The 21,632-nt window shown below is 38.3% G+C and overlaps 1 protein-coding gene across 1 annotated transcript; it reads right to left on the minus strand.

Moving 5' to 3' along the window:
* Window positions 1–1,635: 1,635 nt before the first annotated feature.
* LOC102950616 (zinc finger protein 430-like) lies at window positions 1,636–21,360 on the minus strand. Its single transcript, XM_015536390.2, has 5 exons — window positions 21,251–21,360; window positions 16,434–16,560; window positions 15,835–15,934; window position 15,497; window positions 1,636–3,758 (listed from the first exon to the last, which is right to left on the minus strand). Exons 1-5 carry the CDS (start codon window positions 21,263–21,265, stop codon window positions 2,688–2,690), a joined length of 1,314 nt encoding a protein of 437 aa, XP_015391876.2. The 5' UTR covers window positions 21,266–21,360; the 3' UTR covers window positions 1,636–2,687.
* Window positions 21,361–21,632: the final 272 nt, after the last annotated feature.

The raw sequence follows: 21,632 nt of genomic DNA on the forward strand, positions 1-21,632 counted from the left end.
AAGTACTGCAGTTCTACAAAGTGTAAGCAAAGTAGAATCTCAGGTTTTTATCTATCATTTCAGAAAGAACCCAACATGAAATAAAACCACTATCACAAGTATTGCAAAGGTGATCCATAAAAAGTGATGATTGGCAATTTCATACAAAGAAAAAATCCTCAGAGATGAATGTTAGGAATTTTAGAGTGATATTGTGGTAACCTGCCTGAAAGGACCAATAACTTATTTGAGGGCTTAAAACATCAGATAACAATGTAAATTAATTGACATATGAGAGGGAAAAAATGCAGTGTATTACAGCAAGAAGTTAGCAAATGGAATACTGTGGAAAAGATTTATTAGCCTCTACAAGTTGGTTTTGAGAAACCATTGGCCACTTGTTACAGTAAAATTCCCAGATTTTCATTGCAACAGTTATTTTCCCCACACTCATCAAAACCTGGAAGCAATAGGTGTTTCTCAAAGCGTCATTCAGGGTTCTTTTTTCCCCCCAAACCATCAAATCTCAGGAATAGGATTTTGAATATCAACTAGCCATTTAGGAAACTCCTAAGATACAGATGTTCATAAACATTACACAGGCTACAGTTCAGGTACCTATACAAACACCACCAAGAGTAGTGGAAAAATGTGTGGGTTTTCAAATTGTTAAACACTATATGAGTTACATGAACATACTCTTGTTGGTGTCCCTCCCCCACTCCCCCAAGAAAAATGGGTGAACACCTTATTGCCATTCTGCAAACACCACATAACTAAAAACGCTGCATGAGGTGACCCCTCTATTTTGTAAGGACATGCACCGTGACTTCTTACAGTCTTGGGCTTAAAGTCTGTTTTGTCTGATGTAAGCATGGCTACTCCACATTCTTTTGTTTTCCATTGGCATGGAAGATCTTTTTCCACACCTGCGCTTTCAGCCTGAGTGTGTTCCTACAGCTCCTACAGTTCCTACGAGTCTCTTGAAGGCAGCACGAATCCTTAGTTTGTGTACTTCTTTCCTTTCAGCCAATGTATCTTTTGGTTGGAGAATTTAGTCCCTTTATATTTAAAATAAGTATTGACACAGGTATGGATGGAGTTATTCTTGTCATTGTTTTCCATGTTTTTAGCTGTTGTAGAATTACTTGCCCCTTTCTTATCCGTTTGGTCTTTTTCTTTTTGATTTGTTGATTTTCTAGTGGTGTACTTTGATTCCTTTCTCTTTATGTTTTGTGTATCTACTACAGGTTTTGCTTTGTGGTTACCAGGAGGCTTTAAGGAGACATCTTATAAAAATTTATTTTGTTAACACCTTAATTTTGCATACTAAAACTCTTTGAGACCTGAGGTAATTCTTACAAGATGTCAATGTACAATCCTATGCCATGTTAGGGAAGAGTTAGTTACTCTCTTTCTGATATCTGTGAAGGTTTCTTCCTTTCAACCACATCAACTGGTATTCTCTACTTCTAACTACATCTGTTAAGAACTTGTCTCAGTATGTGCCTGGACTGCACAAAACCAATAACTATAACACTTTTTTTTATAACATTCAGAAACGTTTTTAGTTTTAATAAATGTTCAAGAATGACATTCTGAACACTCATTTTGTAATAACTTACATCAGTGTTAGAAACATAATGACCTCTCCAGTTAGGTTTGTTCATAGATTGTACATCATATTGTCCTTCAGCTTCCATGGAAAATCAGGTATGCAGGAGTCCCACCTAAGAGGGAAGGGCATCTGATATCTTTGATGCAGGAAGAATCAGCCACATACTTTCAACACCCACTGGGAATCAGTGAATTTTCTGAACTGATTTGGGAGCACAAATACATTAATACTTGTAGTCAACATCTTAAAAAGGGCCAAGGTAAAACAAAAGCATATTGAAATTACTTATTCCTATGCAAAACACCGCCCCTTCTCTATTTTCAGGCATACCCGCATATTCGTTATCTAAGTGTTCAACTTTGTTTTATCCCACATGGTTAAGTATTTTCGTGGAGAATAAGGTCTGAATAGAGTGACCAATGTACTCCTTTCTAGTGTGAATTCTGTGACGTTTATTGACAGTTGATGTTCAGGTAATTAGATGACTAAGTATTTATATCTTTCAGGTTACTTTCCTCTCCGTATGGTTTGTTTTCTAAAGTGTATATTCAAAAAGGTCTTTCCTTATACATACATTATCCCCGAGTATGCATTTGGGGATACTGGGTCATGACTGAATTCCAGCTAAAGATCAGCCACTCTCTTTACATTTTACAGTTTCACTCCTGTATAATAACTGTGATGTTGAGGTAGTTGTGAGTTCCAGCTAGAGGTTTCCCACATTCATTACATTTGTAATGTCTCTCCACAACAGGAACTCTGATGATGAGTAAGGCTTGAGCAGTCTGAAACACTTTTTTGCCACATTTGTTATCATTTTTCTCTGGAGTATGAATTCTGTGATGTTGAATGAGGTTTGAGTACTGATTAAAAGGCTTGCCAAATTCTTTGTATTGGTAAAATCATCTCCAGTATATATTCTCTGATGAAGAATCCAGGTTTAAGCATTGCTTTAATATCTTGCCACATTCCCAATGGGTATCATTACTCTTCAGTATGAATTATCTGATATGGAATAAGAGTTGAGGAGTCCTTAAAATTCTGTCACAATCTTAACATTTAGAAGCTTTGCTCTAGTCTGAATTCTATGTTAATAAGTCAAGGTTGAACAGTGGTAAAACATTTTCCCACATTGTTCATATTGGTAAGGTTTCTCTCCAGTATGAGTTTTGTAATGTCTACTACGGGATGAGTGGTGGTTAAAGGTCTTGCCACATTCTTTACATTGGTAAGGTTTCTCTCCTCTATGAATTCTGTGATGTCTCTTAAGGGCTGATGGCCAGTTAAAGGCTTTGCCACATTCTGTACATGGGTAAGGTTTCTGTCCAGTATGAATTCCTTGATGTTCTCTAAGGGATGAGTGCTGGCTAAAGGTCTTGCCACATTCTTTACATTGGTAAGGTTTCTCTCCACTATGAATTCTGTGATGTCTTTTAAGGGCCGATTGCCAGTTAAAGGCTTTGCCGCATTCTTTACATTGGTAAGGTTTCTGTCCAGTATGAATTCCTTGATGTTCTCTAAGGGTTGAATGCTGGTTAAAGGTCTTGCCACATTCTTGACATTTGTGAGGTTTCTCTCCACTATGCATTCTGTGATGTACATTAAGATATGCCTGGCGGTAAAAGGCCTTGCCACATTCTTGACATTTGTAAGGTTTCACTCCAATATGAATTCTGTGATGTTGTGTATAGTTTGAGATGTAGCTAAAAGCCTTGCCACATTCTTTACATTCATAAGGTTTCTGTCCACTATGAATTCTGTGATGTACATTAAGATGTGCCTGGCGGGAAAAGGCCTTGCCACATTCTTTACATTGGTAAGGTTTCTCTCCACTATGAATTCTTTGATGTGTCTTAAGGGCTGAGTGCCAGTTAAAGGCTTTACCACATTCTTTACATTTGTAAGGTTTCACTCCAGTATGAATTCCGCGATGTTGTGTAAAGGTTGAGAAGTACCTAAAGGCCTTGCCACATTCATTACATTGGTAAAGTTTCTCTCCAGTATGAATTCTGTGATGGTTGGTAAGGCTTGAGAGGTGGGTAAAGGCCTTGCCACACTCTTTACATTGGTAATGTTTCTCTCCAGTATGAATTCTGTGATGTACCCTAAGGGATGCGGGCCAGTTAAAGGTCTTGCCACATTCTTTGCATTGGTAAGGTTTCTCTCCAGTATGAATTCTGTGATGTGGAATAAAGTCTGAGGACCTGTTAAAGGACTTGCCACATTGTTGGCATTTGTAAGGTTTCTCCTCAGTACGAATTTTTTGATGTTCAGACGGCTGTGAATGAATAAAAGCCTTACCACATTCCTTACGCTTGTAAGGTGTCTCTCGAGTATGAATTCTTTGATGTCTTGTAAGGGATGAGTGCCGGTTAAAGGCTTTGCCACATTCATTACATTGGTAAGGTTTCACTCCACTATGAATTCTGTGATGTTCTGTAAAGGTTGAGAGCTGTTTAAAGACATGGCCACATTCCTTACATTGGAAAGGTTTCTCTCCAATATGAGTTAACTTATGTTGAGTAAGGGTTGAGCAGAATTTAAAGGTCTTGCCACATTCTTCACATTTGTAAGTTTTCTGTCCAGTATGTATTTGTTGGTGGTCAAAGGCTTTTCCACATTCGTTACCTATATAACTTTCCTCTCCAGTACCAGTTGTCTTATGTGTGCTTAGTCTTGATGAATGAGTAAACATGTTCCCAGGATTATTACATCTGTAATGGTTTCTTCCCACATGAACCCTCTGATCAACAACATTGGAAGACTGGTTAAGAATTTTCTCACATTCAATGTATTTATAAAGATTCTCTCCCTTAGGGATACTCCTGTGTATAATAAGGTTGGTGCTTTGATAAAAGGCTTCCCCATATTTATTACATTCATCATCGTTCTCTGGAAAAGGAGTCCCCAGATATCTTTGGTGCCCTTCACTCTCCCTACCCTTGTTCCAGTCTGTCAGTAAGTGTACATTCTCAGGTGAACTATGTTTATATCTACTCATTGACACTTTCTGGGAAAAAGCTTCAATGCATGACTTTGGCAGGAATGTCTGGGTGCCAGGTGAAAATACAGCTGAAAGAGATCAAATAACAAAAGTAAAATCATTCCAGATACTACTCTCAGATAAATGTACTCACAACTTCTAATATAGAACCTTAAAATCAATCAGAGAACATCAGGAATATAGCTGAAAGAAATCACCAGGACTTCATTCTTCCATGGACACATAAACTTGCACACAAGGAACTGACCACATAGCTTAATAGAGAATTGTGTAGCACATCTTGATGTAGCAGAAATCATTCTCTTACATCTCAGAAATTCAGGAAATGTACAATATGTGCTCAAAATTAGCAGAAGAAAGGATAACTAAAACAAAAATGAAAAATATGTAGCAAAAATAGGAAAAATCAACAATAGGAAAAGGTGGTGTTCAGAAAGCCCCCCAAAATCAACAGAGCTATATCTAATCATCAAAATGACAGAGAAAGCTGACTAAAATCAGAAGTAATGAAGTGAAGGCAGATACAGTACAACTGATCCCATAGAAATAAAAATAAATAGGCCCACAATAGATAATTATATGGCAAGAAGTCAATACCAAAGAATGGTTATGAATTTCAAAAAGATAAAACTTACCTGGACTCCACCATGAAGAAATCTATCATCTATGTACCTATACATCCATCCATCTATGTATCTATGTATGAATCTCCCTATCAATCAATCTGGGGTCTTTAACACACCATACAGATTTTGGGTAACTGGGAAAAGAAAGGTGCATTTTGGCACACTGTTCAAGTTCATTTGGACAGTAGAGCAAGAGCATAGGCATGTACCACAATGGCATTTTGACACCCTCCCTTACAGCCTTGAGAATTGTACAAGTACTCTTGTGGTCAGAAAGCAACTCCTGCCCAACATTTTAGAGGAAAGATCATTCTCCTCCTTTCCACATCCCCAAGAAATGATTGTTAAAACAATTGTGCCTCTGATTTTGAAGAACCAGACATACATAGACCTATTGAAACACACAAAATGGTCTTTGCCTTTAAGGAGCGCCTGAGTGACTCAGTAGGTTAGCATCAGACTCTTGATTTTGGCTTTCATGATCTCATGGTTTGTGACTCCAGTCCCTTCTCAGGCTCTATGCTGTCCATACAGGGCCTGCCTGGGATTCTCTCCTTTCCAAAAACAAATAAATACTAAAAACAACAACAGGGGTGCCTGAGTCGTTCAGTCATTTGAGCATCTGACTCTGGCTCAGTTCATGGTCTCGTGGTTAGCAAGTTCAAGCCCCACATTCAGTTCTACAGGAGTAGAAGGAAATACCAAGGAAAAATCAGAAATAAATAAAATAGTTGGGGTACCTGGGTATCTCAGTCCATTAAGCGTCTAACTCCTGATTTCAGCTCAGGTCATGATCCCAGGGTTGTGGGATCAAGTCCCAGGTAGGGCTCCACTCTCAGTGAGGAGTCTAAGATTCTGTCTCTCTTATTCTGCCCCTTGCCCCAGCTTGCATGCTCGCTCTCTCTAAATAAATAAATAAATAAGTAAAACCAAAAAATTAAAATTAGAAATAAAAGAGACCAGAATAAAGAATAACATGGAAAATAATGCCCAGGTTTTTCAAAACAAACAGAAATGGAAATTCTTCAACTACATTAACTAAGAAAAAACGAGAGAGAACTCAAACACCAAATGGAGAAATGGAACAGAAACCTCACAACAGATAACCACAGAAATATATAGTGTGATAACAGATCACTATCAAATATGATATACTAACAAGTTAGACAAAATTGAAAAAAATGTAATTTTAAACAATGCACAATTTACCAAGATTGAAAAATGAATCTTGGGCTCAAGAAATAAGGAATCTTCTTAGATCATCACAAATATACAAGTTGAATTTGGAATAAAAAACCTCCCAGCATAGGAAAGCCCACAGCCTCTTGCCTTCATTGGTCAATTCTAACAAACATTAAAAAGAAAACCAAATTTAGGGACTCTTCATCAAAATCTTAAAAATAGAATAGAAGGAACCCATTCAAAATAACCCTAGGAGGCCAGCATTGCCCTGGTACCAAAGCAGGATAATTACCACACAAGAATAAAATATCTGGTTTGTCCAACCCAAGTATTGCTACTCTGGCTTTCTTTTGACCTTCATCTGCGTGAGAAAGGTTTCTCTACCACCCACACTTTCTATCTGTAAGTGTCTTCAGGTCTACATGGAGTCTCTTGTAGGCAGCATATAGATGGGCCTGGGGTTTATTTTTTGTTGTTTTTGTTTGGTTGCTTTATTCCATCCAGAGACCCTATGTGTTTTGATTGGAAGGTATAGTACATTTTCATTTAAAGTATTCATTGATACATATTTATTGCCATTTTATTAATTGTTTTCTCGTTTCTATATACTTTCTGGATCCTTTTTCTTTGTCACTTTTGGTGTCTTCTTTGCACTTAAAGATTCCCCTTTGACATTTCCTGCAGGGCTAGTTCAGTGGTGAGGAATTCCTTGAGATTTTGCTTGTCTGGGAAACTCTGTCTCTCCTTCCCTTCTGAATGACAGCCTTGCTGGATAGAGAATTCCTGGCTGCCTATTTCTCCCAGTCAGCACGTGGAATAGATGATGCCACTCCCTTCTGGCTTGCCAAGTTTCTGTTGAAAAATCACCAGGTAACCTTATGGTTCTCCCTGATAAGTGAAAGATGTCTTCCTGCTTTGAAGAGTTTTTCTTTATGACCGTATTTTGTAAATTTAATCTAATATATCTTGGTGTGGGCCTGCTTTTGTTGATTTTGACAGGAGTTCTCTGTGCCTTCTGGATCTTACTGTTTCCTTAGCCAAAGTAGGGAAGTTTCAGTGTGCCCACCCTTCATGCCGTTAAAAATCTGTGTATTACTTTTACTCCCCAACACTATATTTTAATAGCTTACTATTGACAAGGATTTTGATCAAGAACAATCAATTAATGTATATTTTATGTTATATGTGTTATATATGCCATTCCTACAATAAAGTAATTTCAAGAAAGGAAAATGTTAAGAAACTCAGAAGAGAAAATATATTTCTGTACAATATACAAACCTGACTATAAATGTACCCACATAGTCCAAACCCATGTTGTTCAATGGTCGATTATACTTTGTGTTACTGTTTACCAGCAACCTTAATGAAGGTGGGGCAGGCTAATGTTGGTGTAGGGGAACAGTTCATTCATTAACACAGAGTTAACACATTAAAATCCATTCAGTGTTCTTATTCAAAATATATTAAATTCAAATGCCTTCTAACCAAACCAGTGCAAAACCACTATATGATCCTTGGTCAAAACACCCCTTTCAATCATTCAAGAACCATTCTGTTCCTCTGATCTGTGAGTTGTGCTTTCCATTCTGTTCAAACTGAGGCTCATTATTGAATAAATGTGGATTTATAACAATTTTACACCCTTTTATGGAAGAGTTAGCTATCCTTGCCTACGATGCGTGAAAATCTCTATTTCAACTGCCTAATATTCTTGACTTCTATCGATTGCTATTATGAAGATGCATGCAAATTTTAAATCAACAGCCACCATAATCTCCTCACAAAAAAACTGTCATATCTATTTAAAATTCAGAATGTTCCTCTATCTTACTTTAATGCAAATAATGATGCCTTGAATGATCACTTCATGGTTACTTACATCACAGTTATACGTCAACCACAAACAGCATGTGAATGTAGACTTTCTTCATACATTGTACATGACAGTGTTCTTTATCTTCCATGGAAAAGCTGGTATTAGAGAATTCCCCATCATACAACAGCCGTGTATGTCTGAGAGACAGAAACAATCAAATCCTTTTGCATGCACACAAGCTTATAATATTTTCCACACACACCCCCCCCCTCAACAAATCACAATCATGGTCAAAAGAAAAAGGAGACAGTAAAATTATTCCTCTCCAGACAGATATCCATCTTCCCTTGATTCTTTCACGCATATTAACAAACACAGTTGACCATTGAAGAAAATGGGTTTTAATAGGGTGGGTCCACTTATACACAAATTTATATATATACTGTAAATGTGTTTTCTCTTCATTATGATTTCCTTAATATTCTTTCCTCATGCTTGCTTTATTATAAAAACACTGCCTATAATACAGACCACATATTAATAATGGGGTATTGACTATGTTCTAGATGAGGCTTCTGGTCAACAATAGGCTATTTCCATGGGAAAGTGCCTATGTTTTTAAATTGGGGGGCTCACAAGTTACAAGCAGATGTTCACTTGTGGAGGGGTTGGCATCCCATAGCACCTCCATTGTCCAAGGCTAAATAAACAACCTGAGTGTTTTAATTTTGGATTTTTCTCTATAATAAATACTCTGATTTAGAATCATGTCTCAAAAGTGGTATTGACTTCTTTCTGCTGAGAATTCTCTCAATTTAGATTTCACATTCCATTACATAGCTTGCCAATTGTTCACAACTGTAATTTTTTTTTATCTTTATAAAGAATTTTTTTTAATATATATGAAAAGCAAACATTTTTCATCATTCATTACATTTCTGGGGTTTATATCCAGTGTAGTTTTTCTGATGTTTTATAAATTCAGTTCTAGGTAGACGTTGTCAACATTCTTGACATCTGTAAAGTATCTCCTCAGGACGATCTCATGTTGAAGGTTTTGATGACGATTAAATGCTTTGTCAAATTTTTTTACATTGGTAATATTTCTTTCAGTATGCACTCTCTGATGGTCACAAAGTTTGAAGTTCTGCCTAAAGCCTTTGCCAAAACATTTTCAGCCTTCTCCCCAGTATATATCGCACCTCATGTTGACAAGTTTTGAGTGGTACTGAAAACCTTTGCCATATTGTTATATTTGTAAGGTTTCTTCCCATTATGAAATCTCTGCTGTTGAGCAAGTTTTGAAGACTAATTAAAAGCTTTACTAGAGTTGCTGCATTTTAAGTCTTCTCTCCAGTAAGGATACAGTGATGTACAATAGGATTTGAGGTTTCATAAGACACATTCCCACATTTATTACTTTTATACTGGATATCTGGAAACGGAGTTCTCTGAAATTGATGATTTGACCCTTGCTTCATGTTTCTTCCCAGATTCTTTACACTGGTAAGTTGTAATTCCATACTAAACACCTTGGTAATTATGGAAGATAGAGTTCTCATTAAAGGCCTTCTGAAGTTCACCACACATAAAAACTAGTTCCATATTAGGTACTATGTGATAACATTGAACAGTGATGTTTGCATACAGACTGTCTGGTTTTTATCAAATTTAGAGACTTTGGAAAAAGAGGGATTATACCTGGTGGAAGAATAATGAACCCTCTGAAAAGACATCTCAACACAATCACATTTCGAGTTTTTATCTTCCTTTTTAAATGTCTAAATTTAGAAGTATTTCAGTGAATCACTGAACGATTAATCCAATCTTATATCTGAAATAATTCCAATGAGTAGTTTTGGCATGCATTGGTTTATTTTCCAGAATTTCCAAAAGTCCTTCCAGAGAACATGTAGGATTAAAAATGAATTTTGGAGGGGCACCTGGATCGCTCAGTAGGTTGGATATCTGACCTCAGCCCATGTCACTATCTCATGCTTCATGAGTTCAAGCCCCATATCAGGCTCTGTGCTGACAGCTCAGAGCCTTGAGCCTGCTACTGATTATGTGTCTCCATCTCTCTGTCTCTACTTCTCCCATGCTTACACTCTATCTCTCCAAAATGAGTAAAATATTTTTAAAAATTTACAAAAATGGATTTTGGTCTTTGGGTTCAAATATAACTGACTTAAGGTGGGGTTTTCCCCCAAGTATTTTATACACTTGATCTCTTCTGGCAGTACGGGTTCCATTAAGGGCAATTATCCCGCTTTGGTGATATCCATCGTAACCTCATTTCTGCCCGTCTCTACCCTCTTCATCCAAGTCATCACTAAGTGTAAATACTAAGAGCCACAGCTTCCATTTGTTCCTACATCACCCTTTAAAAAGAATATTCTTTACCTGACTTTGCCAATAGGCCTATAGTGTTATGGAAAGACACAAGTAAAAGATACATGATCAGTTCTCCCACTTATTACACTCACATGCATATATGTTAAATGCTAATATGCAAAATTAATACCCATCACAGGACATCGGCAGTGGAGAAATAGGGAGCATTGGGACGGTGCTCCTCCATGGAGACAAAAATGGACTAAATTACCTTGTGAATGCTCCAGAACGCAATTAGGAGAACCCAGCCCATGCATGCAAGTAGAAATGAAGGAAAGAAACATCAAAGAAACAAAGTTTGTGACACTGGCCCACAACAGCTACTCACCGTTCCTGACACTCCTTGCCAACACTGTGTGAAAACAGTTACCTCTCATCAGGAGACAAACACAGGAGTGACCTCTATGTTCAGTGATCTGGGTTCTTTGCAGGTGCCTGAGGGGCTTATTTCTGTCATGAAGGACATGGGAGCAGAGGGAATGAGAGCACCCTCTGGATGCACTATGATGGCTGCTCAGACAACAGGTGAGCTTTTGTTTACACACTGGAGAGACTCCAGAGCTGAGGACAACAGAGGAAGGCATCATGGGCTCTAAAGAAGTAACTATACTTTCGTAAACTAGGAAATTACAAAATTCAGACATTACAAATTGGTTATTTGTGTTCTCCTGTACAAACAAGTTCATAATCCTGAACCCCGAGGCTGTTTTCTTAAATTCACCAATCTCAACAAAAGATCACAAGGTCATAAAGAAATAGAACTAGTTCCAATCACAGGAATGAAATGTATCTCCGAAACTGACCCTAAATTAATAAGGTAGTGTTAATGGTGAGACAAAGAATTAAAGAAAAAAAAGTCATAAAAATGTCCATGTAGGATGGGGCGCCTGGGTGGCTTGTTCGGTTAAGCGTCCGACTTCGGCTCAGGTCATGATCTCATGGTTCGTGAGTTCAAGCCCCGCGTCAGGCTCTGTGCTGACAGCTCGGAGCCTGGAGCCTGTTTCCGATTCTGTGTCTCCCTCTCTCTCTCTGACCCTCCCCCGTTCATGCTCTCTCTCTGTCTCAAAAATAAATAAACGTTTAAAAAAAAAATTTTTTTTAATGTCCATGTAGGAAAAAGAGAAAGCGGATAGGTAATTAAATGATAGCAGAAAAACTATCCATGACCAAAATGTAAACCCAAAGAGACAAACTGTAAAAATCACTGAGAAATTAGGACCTGAAGTGTAGAACCACTGAATTTGAACATACACGAAGGGGAGAGCAACAGACTTTATGAAGCAGAAGAGAGAATCAGACAATCTAAAGACCCCTTGTTTTAAATTATCTAAGAGGACCAAAAAAAAAAAAAAATGTGGAAAATGACAAAGTCTAGGGACACATGGGACACCTACAAGTGAACCAATATACACATTAAGGGGACCCCATAAAGAAAGGAGAGTGAAAGGGGGCAGAGAGTTTCCATAAAGAACTAAAGGCTTGTAGGTCCCATGTATGTGGAAAGGAGACAAATTAACAAGCTCAGCAAATTCACAGTAGGATAAATATCAATGGTGGGAGATGGGTATTAAGGAAAGCACTTGTTATGATGAACACTGTGTGTTATATGTAAGTGATGAACTGCTAAATTATACTGAAATCAATATTGCACTGTATGTTAACTATTATTTAAATAAAAAGTCAAGAAAAAAAAGATAAGACATGAACACAGTGACACGTTGTAATTAACCTATCAAAAATGACCAGTGAAAGAATTTTGAAAAGCATGACAAAAGCAACTCATCTTGTATAAGAGCTCCTACAAGATTGTTACTGGGATTCTCAGTAGACCTTATAGAAAGAAAAGCATGGAACAATATATTCAAATACTGAAAGATCAAAAAATATCCACCAAGTGGGAATGCAAGCTGGTGCAGCTACTCTGGAAAACAGTATGGAGGTTCCTCAAAAAACTAAAAATAGAACTACCCTACCACCCAGCATTTGCACTACTAGGCATTTATCCACGGGATACAGCTGTGCTGTTCCAAAGGGGTACATGCACCCCCATGTTTATAGCAGCACTATCAACAATAACCAAAGTATGGAAAGAACCCAAATGTCCATCGATGGATGGATGGATAAAGAAGATGTTGTATACATATACAATAGAGTATTCCTTGGCAATCTAAAAGAAAGATATCTTGCCATTTGCAACTATGTGGATGGAACTGGAGGGTATTATGCTAAGTGAAATTAGAGAAAGACAAAAATCATACGACTTCACTCCTATGAGGACTTTAAGAGACAAAACAGATGAATATAGAAGAAGGGAAACAAAAATAATATAAAAACAGGGAGGGGGACAAAACAGAAGAGACTCATAAGTATGGAGAACAAACTGAGGGTTACCGGAGAGGTTTTGGGAGGGGGGATGGGCTAAATGGGTAAGGGGCACTAAGGGATCTACTCCTGAAATCATTGTTGCACTATATGGTAACTAATTTGGATGTAAATTACGAACAAAAAATTATATTTAAAAAAATCCACCAAGAATACCCTACTTGGCACAACTGTTTTCCATGAATGTAGAAATGCACACTTTCCCAAGGAAAAACCTCTCTAAGTTTATCAGCAGACCTGTCCTATAGGAAATGTTAAAGTTCTTCTAGGGGTGCCTAGGTGGCTTGGTTGGTTAAGCGTTCAACTTCTGTTCAAGTCATGATCTCATGGTTTATGAATTGCCAAACCAGAGTAAAACAAAATATACCTCAAAAAATTCTACATAAATAAAAGATGAATTATTTAAAGGAAGCCTATATATAGAGATATAGAAGCATATATATGTATATATGTATTTTTTCAACCTCCTTTACTTTGAGAGAGAGAAAGCTAAAGCAGAGGAGGAACAGAGAAAGAGGGAGAAAGAAAGAATCCCAAGAAGGCTCCACAGTGTCAGCACAGAGCCCAATGCAGGCCTCAGACTCCCAGACCACGAGATCATGACCAGAATCTAGGCATCCCTATGTAGCTATAATTTTCAACTGTGACTGTGTACCCATGAAAAAGAAACATGTTGAGTTGTTGGCATGTCTTCATGGGCAGTAAAATTGTAAAGAATATTCATTAAAATCAACCATGGAAAGCTCTAATGAAAACTTTTATGCATTAAGCACTTAAGACATTAAAAAATGTATTCTGTTAATAGATCCCTAATATATTAATAATAGTTAATAATTTAAGGGCATAATCCATTCTTTATTTTTTAATTTTTTTTAATGTTTATTTACCTTTGAGAGAGAGAGACAGAGCGCAAGCAGGGAAGAGGCGGAAAGAGGAGATGCAGAATTCGAAGCAGGCTCCCTCCAGGCTCTGAGCTGTCATCATAGAGCCTGATGCGGGGTGCTCAAACTCATGAACCACAAGATCATGACCTAAGCTAAAGTCTGAAGCTTAAACAGTGAGCCACCCAGGTGCCCCTATAATCCATTCTTTAGAATCAAGCAAACAAAAACTTTCATTTCTTTTTATGTTTTTTTAAAAGTTTATTTTGAGAGAGAGAAAAAGGGAGGAGGAAGAGGGGCAGAGAGAGAGGGAGAGAATCCCAAGCAGGATCCACAGTGTGGGTGCAGAACTGGACTTAGGGCTTGAACTCACAAACAATGAGATCATAACCTGAGCTGAAACCAAGAGTCAGAAGCTCAACCTTCTGAGCGACCCAAGTGCCCCAAAAGCTTTCATTTCTGAATAAACATCATAAAAATTGTAAAATATGCCAACAATCACTTTATTATAAAAATCTTTGGTATTAAATTCAGATATTCTGAGGAAAATAGAAAAACCAATGATTAATTTTTCCTGGAGTAAAATTATATTTATAATTAAAACTTTTTTCTAAATATAGGAATTTTACTAGTTATATACCTTCTTATAAAGCACATGCCCATGTTATATCAGAACTTAAAAAAAAAAACATAAAGGAATCTGATATGTGAGTAATCAGAAAGTGAAAACATATGCCAAGGTCACAGGAACTTCATACTGTACAAGACAAAATCATAAGAATATTCAATTATTAAGAAATACGGTAACAATTGAGACTTTATTTTAGGCTCTGAGTTTTAATTTTTAAATATTCTAGCTCCCCTATGGCATTAATTTACGTAGACTTCTAGGAAAATAATAGATGCTTTAAATTATTTCACCATTGAGGATGCAACACATTGAGTGGAAATTTCTTAGTTTAGTTAATACAAAGAAAATGAACCTTAAAACTTTTATTTATTTATTTGAAGGAAGGGCAAAGAGCAAGTAAGGGACGGGCAGAGAGAGAGAGAGACAGAGGGATGGAGGGAGGGAAAGAGGGAGACAGAAACCAAATGGTTTCTATGCTGTCAACCCAGAGCCCTATGAGAGGCTTCAACTAAGAAACCCTGAGATATGAGTTAAACCAAAATCAAGAGTCAAATTCTAAGCCATGCAGGCATCCTGAACTTTTTTTTTTTTAATATTTTGCCTTTGAGAAAAAGAGAGCACACGGGAGAGGGGAAGAGTCAGAGGATCCCAAATGGGCTCTTCACTGACAGCAGAGAACCTGGTGCAGGGTTCAAACTCACAAACTGAGATCATGGCTTGAGTTCAACCCAGACGCTTAACCAACTGAGCCAACCAGGCAACCCAAGAAATGAACTTTTGAGGTGAAACAAAGGACGAGATTTTCTCACTTTAGGGAGTTGCTTTGTTACCTGATGAAATCACTGGATCTCTATTTTGTATGATTAAGTTTAAAGCCTCTGTAATACTGAAAGGATAAACCAGAAAACTTGTAATGTCTCACTCCAGCCTTCCTGGGATTTCTGCACCAAATCCCAAGATGCCCACCACTACCCTGACACACTTCACACAAGAAGCAAAACAGAACTCAGAAATGGATTGGCGTACAGTTCCTCAGAAAGGCAGACATTTCCCCAAGACCTCAAAGCAAATGGAGAACCAATCAGATTATGGAGGACCTCACTGTGGATGTGAAGAACCTTCAGTGAAAGTGAAGGAGAATCCTTAGAGAGTGTAAAGCATGATATGTTGGAAAGCAGATGTCCGATGTGAGAGGAAGAGCCCTGAAACTGGCCTTTTCAACCTAATTTCCATTCAAGCAGAGCTGCTCAACCGCATTTTAAGGTCCAGTTCCTCCTTCACAACTGGACCTCACCTCTGTCATCCGCTTCATTCCCACCTACCTGGGTGTGTAGCTACTGTCTCCTTTCTCTCCATGGCCCAGACATCCTTCTTGTGTTCCAAAAAGATGACCAGGTCTGGCTTTGACACAACAAGACCTGTTTATTAGAAAAAAAGAATACGAGTGTGGTTGGAGATTCTAACTTCTGATCCACTATTGTGCTTAGTAGAGCAGAGAGGACATGGTAGAATGCTAGAAAATGAGTCCCCAAATGCTGTGGCCCAACACCCCCTTTAGAACACACAGGATGAACTTTCCATGTTCAGATATTGACCTCCACTTCTGAGTACTACCACGACATTAATGAGTAGAAATTGGTATTTAAGATGTCAGAAATACCCTTTTATGCCACTCAATGCTTAGAATTGCCATTCATCTACAGAAATGATAATGTTATCCTAAGGAAGGGAAAGATAAAGCTGAAAATGAAACATCATGAAGATTTTTCTCTATATCTACAAACCCCTACTTCTTTCCCTGACTGCAGGGATCTGAATCCCAGCCATGCAATAGAGGAAAATTTCAAGATTCAGTCTTCAAAGGAAGGAACAAACCCCTGAGTGTGATTTGGGAAATCTGGAAGGAGTTATCCTCACCCAAGAAAAGGAGGTGTCCGTAGTTCTCTAACATCACATCCCTGTATAGTTCGCATTGACTGTAGTTCAGGTATATTAACTCTTCCTGAGAGAATTCTATGGCCACATCCTCGAATGTCAGCAGTCCCTGAAATAAATAACACAGTTACCAAGTGGCCATAGGCAGATTTCATAATGCTAAGTCAAATGAAAGAGGGAGCTAATGTCAGCAGCGGGACCATAAGACCTGACCTTTACTGCTTATGTGCTTGTACCCACTCACCTTAGTCCCATATTTTAACCTCTTCTTTCCACCTTACCTTTTACTTCAGGCAAAACACCCCATGGGCATACTGTCCTGTGGTGGAAACAGAAAGCATCCAACAAAAGGTAATGACTGCCCTGAGGAAGAGTTTGGATTGGCTCAGTTTGAGATTAACTCCTGACTCACACCTAAGCACATGGATAATAGAGTAAACCACGGCAGTGAGTACAGTTACCTTCACCTCATTTATACATATACATATATACGTATACATATATGTATACATATATATACATATATGTAGTTACCTTCACCTCATTTATACATATACATATATACGTATACATATGTGTATACATATATATACATATATGTACAGTTACCTTCACCTCATTTATACATATACATATATACGTATACATATACGTATATACATATATGTATACATATATATACGTATATATGTATATATAAACTTTTTTTTTTTAATGTTATGTCTTTGAGAAGGAGAGCACACACAAGAGGGGGTGGGACAGAAAGTGAGAGAGACAGAATCCCAACCAGGGTCCATGCTCAGAGTGGAGCCTGATCTCAGGACTTTCATCCTGACCTGAGCCTAAATTAAGAGTAGGATGCTCAATGGACTCAGCCACCCAGGAGCTCCCTTTTACCTCATTATAATACTAAAATCTCACCCAAGGAGGAGCACAAACCTCATTTCCTATGAAATATGCAGAGTATGTACACAACTGTTCTCTTAAGGCTTATGTGCAACCTTATACTCCACTTGACATAATTAGTTCAGTTAGATCAGGAGAACTGGTTCTGGCTTAGGTGAGGTTCCTGCTTGATGAGGTAAGATTATTTGTCACCCAGTATTATGCTCTAGTATATTCTTTACCTTGGAGGTAAGAACCTTTATAAATACTGTGTTTATTCAAGAGAATTTGTAAAATGAAGGCATCAACACAGGCATATACATTTTGAATATTGTATTTACATCATATGGTACATGTGCTATCTATTTCTTAAATGGAAAGTTTTGGGGAGTGACAAATGTATTTAGCATATTGTAATGTGAATTAGAATTTCACAACAGGACCTTGGGGATCTTGTTAAAATGCAGATACTGTTCAGGAGTTCTAGGATGAGGTAGTTGTCTGCATTTCTACAAAGCATTAGTCTATGGGCCAGGAGATACATATTTCAATAACGAGGAAGTAGAACTCAAAGACAAGAACTCTTGGAGGACTTGGAACTGAATGGGATTTATAGCAATTACAGGTTCTTCTAGAATAGCAAGAAACGTGACAGCAAGCCTTTCGAGGCATTTCCTGGTTAGTAGATAGCATCTAACAGTTTCATAAATTCATGGAAAATAAATAATAACAATCTAAGAGAAGAAACACATTATTCTTCTATTTTTAGCAAATGTTTTGTCAGTCATCCAGTACCTGGTAGGGATCATATTTTAATACAGGTCATCTGACCTAGAGTTGACCCAAAATAACACACTGGTCAATATGGAGAAGGGACCCTAAAGCAATGTTCATAACAGGTGTCAAACCTGAGAAGAATGATGGAAAGAATAAGGTATGCACACAAAATTGATCTATCTTTATACATCATGCTCATATCCATAAATATTAAGGCATTACATTCTTGTATAGGCATTAAATATGATAAAGTAAGAAAGTGTAATGGTGACTAAGAAACATTTTCAATGAGGGACGCCTGGGTGGCTCAGTTGGTTAAGTGCCCAACTCTTGATTCTGGCTCAGGTCATGATTTCATGGTTCCTGAGTTCCAGCCTCCACCTCAGGCTCTGTGTTGACAGTGTGGAGCCTGCTTGGGATTCTCTCTCTCAAAAAAAAAAAGAAAAAAAAATTTTTTCAATGACATAAAACTCATAAAACTAGTTGTAGATGATGACGCTTAGGTCTTTTACTCACACTATCAACACAAACACACATTATGATATATATAATGTTATTATTTCTGAGTCTAGTATGATGAGGGATACAATCAGAAAAATTTCCACCTTTTGCACATAAAGCTAACATATAATCCTATAATTTTGATATGCATCAAATAAATGCTGGTTCCTACATTCTTTTTTTTTTTTTAATGTTTATTTATATTGTGAGAGAGAGTGTGGGTAAGCAAAGTGTGAAATGGGGAGAGGCAGAGAGAGGGAGAGAACCCAAGCTGTGACTCCAGGCTGTGACTGAACAACCCAGGTACCACTGGTTGCTACATTTTTACAGGGTCTCGTGACTGCCAGTACATCTCACCACTGCTTAATATGGAACTGAATGATGAGCACCAGAGAAATCTTGCAGAAGCAGTTTTACAAGTAGAAATTTAAAGAAACATTTGTGATTGAACACTCTGTGCACCTACCCTCCCCTGGAACATATAAGCTTCATGCAACCAAAGTACAGTTCTTTCTGCCCACGGGTCCTGTCCCTGTGCTACTTCAATAAACTATCTGGCACCAGAGAGTATCTCAAGAATTGTCTTGACCATAGTACTCCATGATCTCCTAACATAGTATTTCTTTGAAAGCTTTTTTATTTTTTATTGAGAGAGAGAGAGAGGGTGGAGAGAGAAGAAGAGAGAGAATACCAGGAGGGGTGGGGGGGGGAGGGGGAGAGGTAGAGAGAGAGAGAGAGAGTGAGAGACAGAGAGACAGAGAGAGAGAGAAATATGGAGAGGCCTGACTCCTGTTCACCTCATGCAGGGCTCCAGCTCAGGATCGGTGAGATTATGACCTGAGCTCAAGTCAGATGCTTAATCGACTGAGCCACACAGGTGCCCCTCATTGAAAGCTTTTGTTTCATTCATCATTTGTGCTCTGTTTTATTTCGGGATTTTAAGATATGCTGACCTGTTAATTATGTGATTCTTCTTTTTCTGAAAATACATAGAAGTAAATAGAGTATGTGTCATGACTTTAAGTTGGGGGGGGGAGTAGAAATAAAAGAAGTTTCTAAAGCGATTTTCATATGTTAAAGAAGACTCACAGGATACTGGAAGTCTGACTATTGTAAAGTTAAGCTAGCTTTTTGCCTCTAGAAAAGCATTAACATTAAAGCAGTTGTGAATTCCTGGAGGAATATCTCCCTCTGCCAGTCTCAAGTATTTCTCCATGGGTTTTAAGTTGTAAGAAAATTTAATTTCATCTACATTTCATTTGGCTTTGTTCTGCTCATCAGAAACTACAAGGAAGGGGTGCCTTGATGCCTCAATCAGTTAAGCTTCTGACTTTTGAATTTGGCTCAGGTCAAGATCTCTTGGTTTTTGAGCTCGAGCCCCATGTCCCACTCAGTGCTGACCCTGTGGTGCCTCCTTGGGATTTGCAATCTCTACAACTCTCTCTCTATCGCTCTCAAAATAAATAAACTTAACTTAACTTAAATAAACCTGCTCTCGCTCTATCGCTCTCAAAATAAATAAACTTTAAAAAGAAAAGAAAAAAACTACAAGGTAGAAAAATATATATGCAAGGAAAGAGAAACTAGGAGAAAGAAGTTTCCAGTTTAAATGCGATGGTGTCTGGAAATTGCTCAGGGAATAGGCCTAAAATCATTATAACTGATAAGAAGGAAAATATGAACATTATTGGGGGGAAATCTGGCAGAGAGCCAAAGCCAAGGAATAGAAGGTAACATCAGCTGCAAGTACACCATTCATGTCAGTGCCTAAGGCACACCTCAGGACACACGGTCACCAGTGTGTTCTTGTGACCCCAAACAGTAAATCACAATATAAACAACTTTGAGGATACGGTGGATTTATACAGCCTTCAATTACATATAGTTCCAGGTCTTGTAATATCTAGAATATCTTAAAGTACCTTTTCCACATCCTGAAGAGCAGGAGCATTCCAGTTATTCTGTGCCTCATATCTGTCTGGTGTATTTGTGCATTTTCATAATCCTACTCTACCCGGGGCAGAGAAAGCATTCAGATAAGACCTACATGGGAATGGTTTTCCTTGATTGCTATCCCAGGACCAGACCCCATCAGCAACAGGAAATTTGGCCTCAACACCTTCCCCTCTGGATCTGTCACAAAGGGAATATTTTCAATACTTGCAGGAATTTAATTCAAAGTGACAACTGCTGTTGCCATACTGATAGCCATGTTGGACAGAAGAGAGAGAGGTCTCTGGGATATAGGGGAGGAGTGTTCTAAAGACATAACCTAGAGTATCATTTCTGAAAGGTTAGTAATTCGGTGAAAACACAAAGCAAACCGTCAGAACTGATAAAAAAAAAAAATCATTGGCATTTAAAAAAATTTTTTATTTAGAGGGAGAGAGAGAGAGAACATGCATGCAAATGGGGGACAGGGACACAGGGAGAGAGAGGAAATCTTAAGTAGGCTCTAAGCTTGCCAGGAACCCCAACTCAGGGCTGGATCACAGGTCCCTGGGATCATGACCTGAGCCCAAATCAAGAGTCTGATGCTCAAATGGCTGAAACACCCAGGTGCCCTGCAATTTCTACACGCCCGGAATTCAGGAGAAAAAGATCACAGGTCCTCCGGCCTGGGGCGCAAGGCTTACCTGAGAACTGGCCATTTTTTCCTTCACCTCCTCTTCAAGATTTCTTTCTCAGAAGATCTTTGTGGAGAAAACACAGCACAAGTAGGAGAAAATGTCGGTAAAGACACCAACACTGCCTCTTCACCTCCTGTAACCTGATCGCCTGCAGGCAGGGCTTTGAAATGCAAAAAAGGCCCAAGTTCCTAGTCCTTTGTGTCAGGAGCTATTCAGAAACTGTCAGCTCCCACTTGGAGACCAATCACTGAGTTTCCCTTCTCTGCTTTCAGGGGGCCTCCCCTCCCACAGAAGCCCACAAATTCTGCTTGAGCATAGAAACAGTGTGCTACAGGACTTGACCCTCCCCAACTCCTGTACAGGAGACCCTTGAGCCAAAGCCTGCACT

The sequence above is a fragment of the Panthera tigris genome, chromosome E2 (assembly GCF_018350195.1).
Source record: "Panthera tigris isolate Pti1 chromosome E2, P.tigris_Pti1_mat1.1, whole genome shotgun sequence".
NCBI lineage: Eukaryota > Metazoa > Chordata > Mammalia > Carnivora > Felidae > Panthera > Panthera tigris.

Excerpts from the sequence above, each read along its gene's own strand:
- LOC102950616 (XM_015536390.2), bottom strand. Across the intron at positions 15,935-16,433 it reads CGGACACCTCCTTTTCTTGG|GTCTTGTTGTGTCAAAGCCA; the intron begins GTGAGGATAACT and ends TCTAATAAACAG.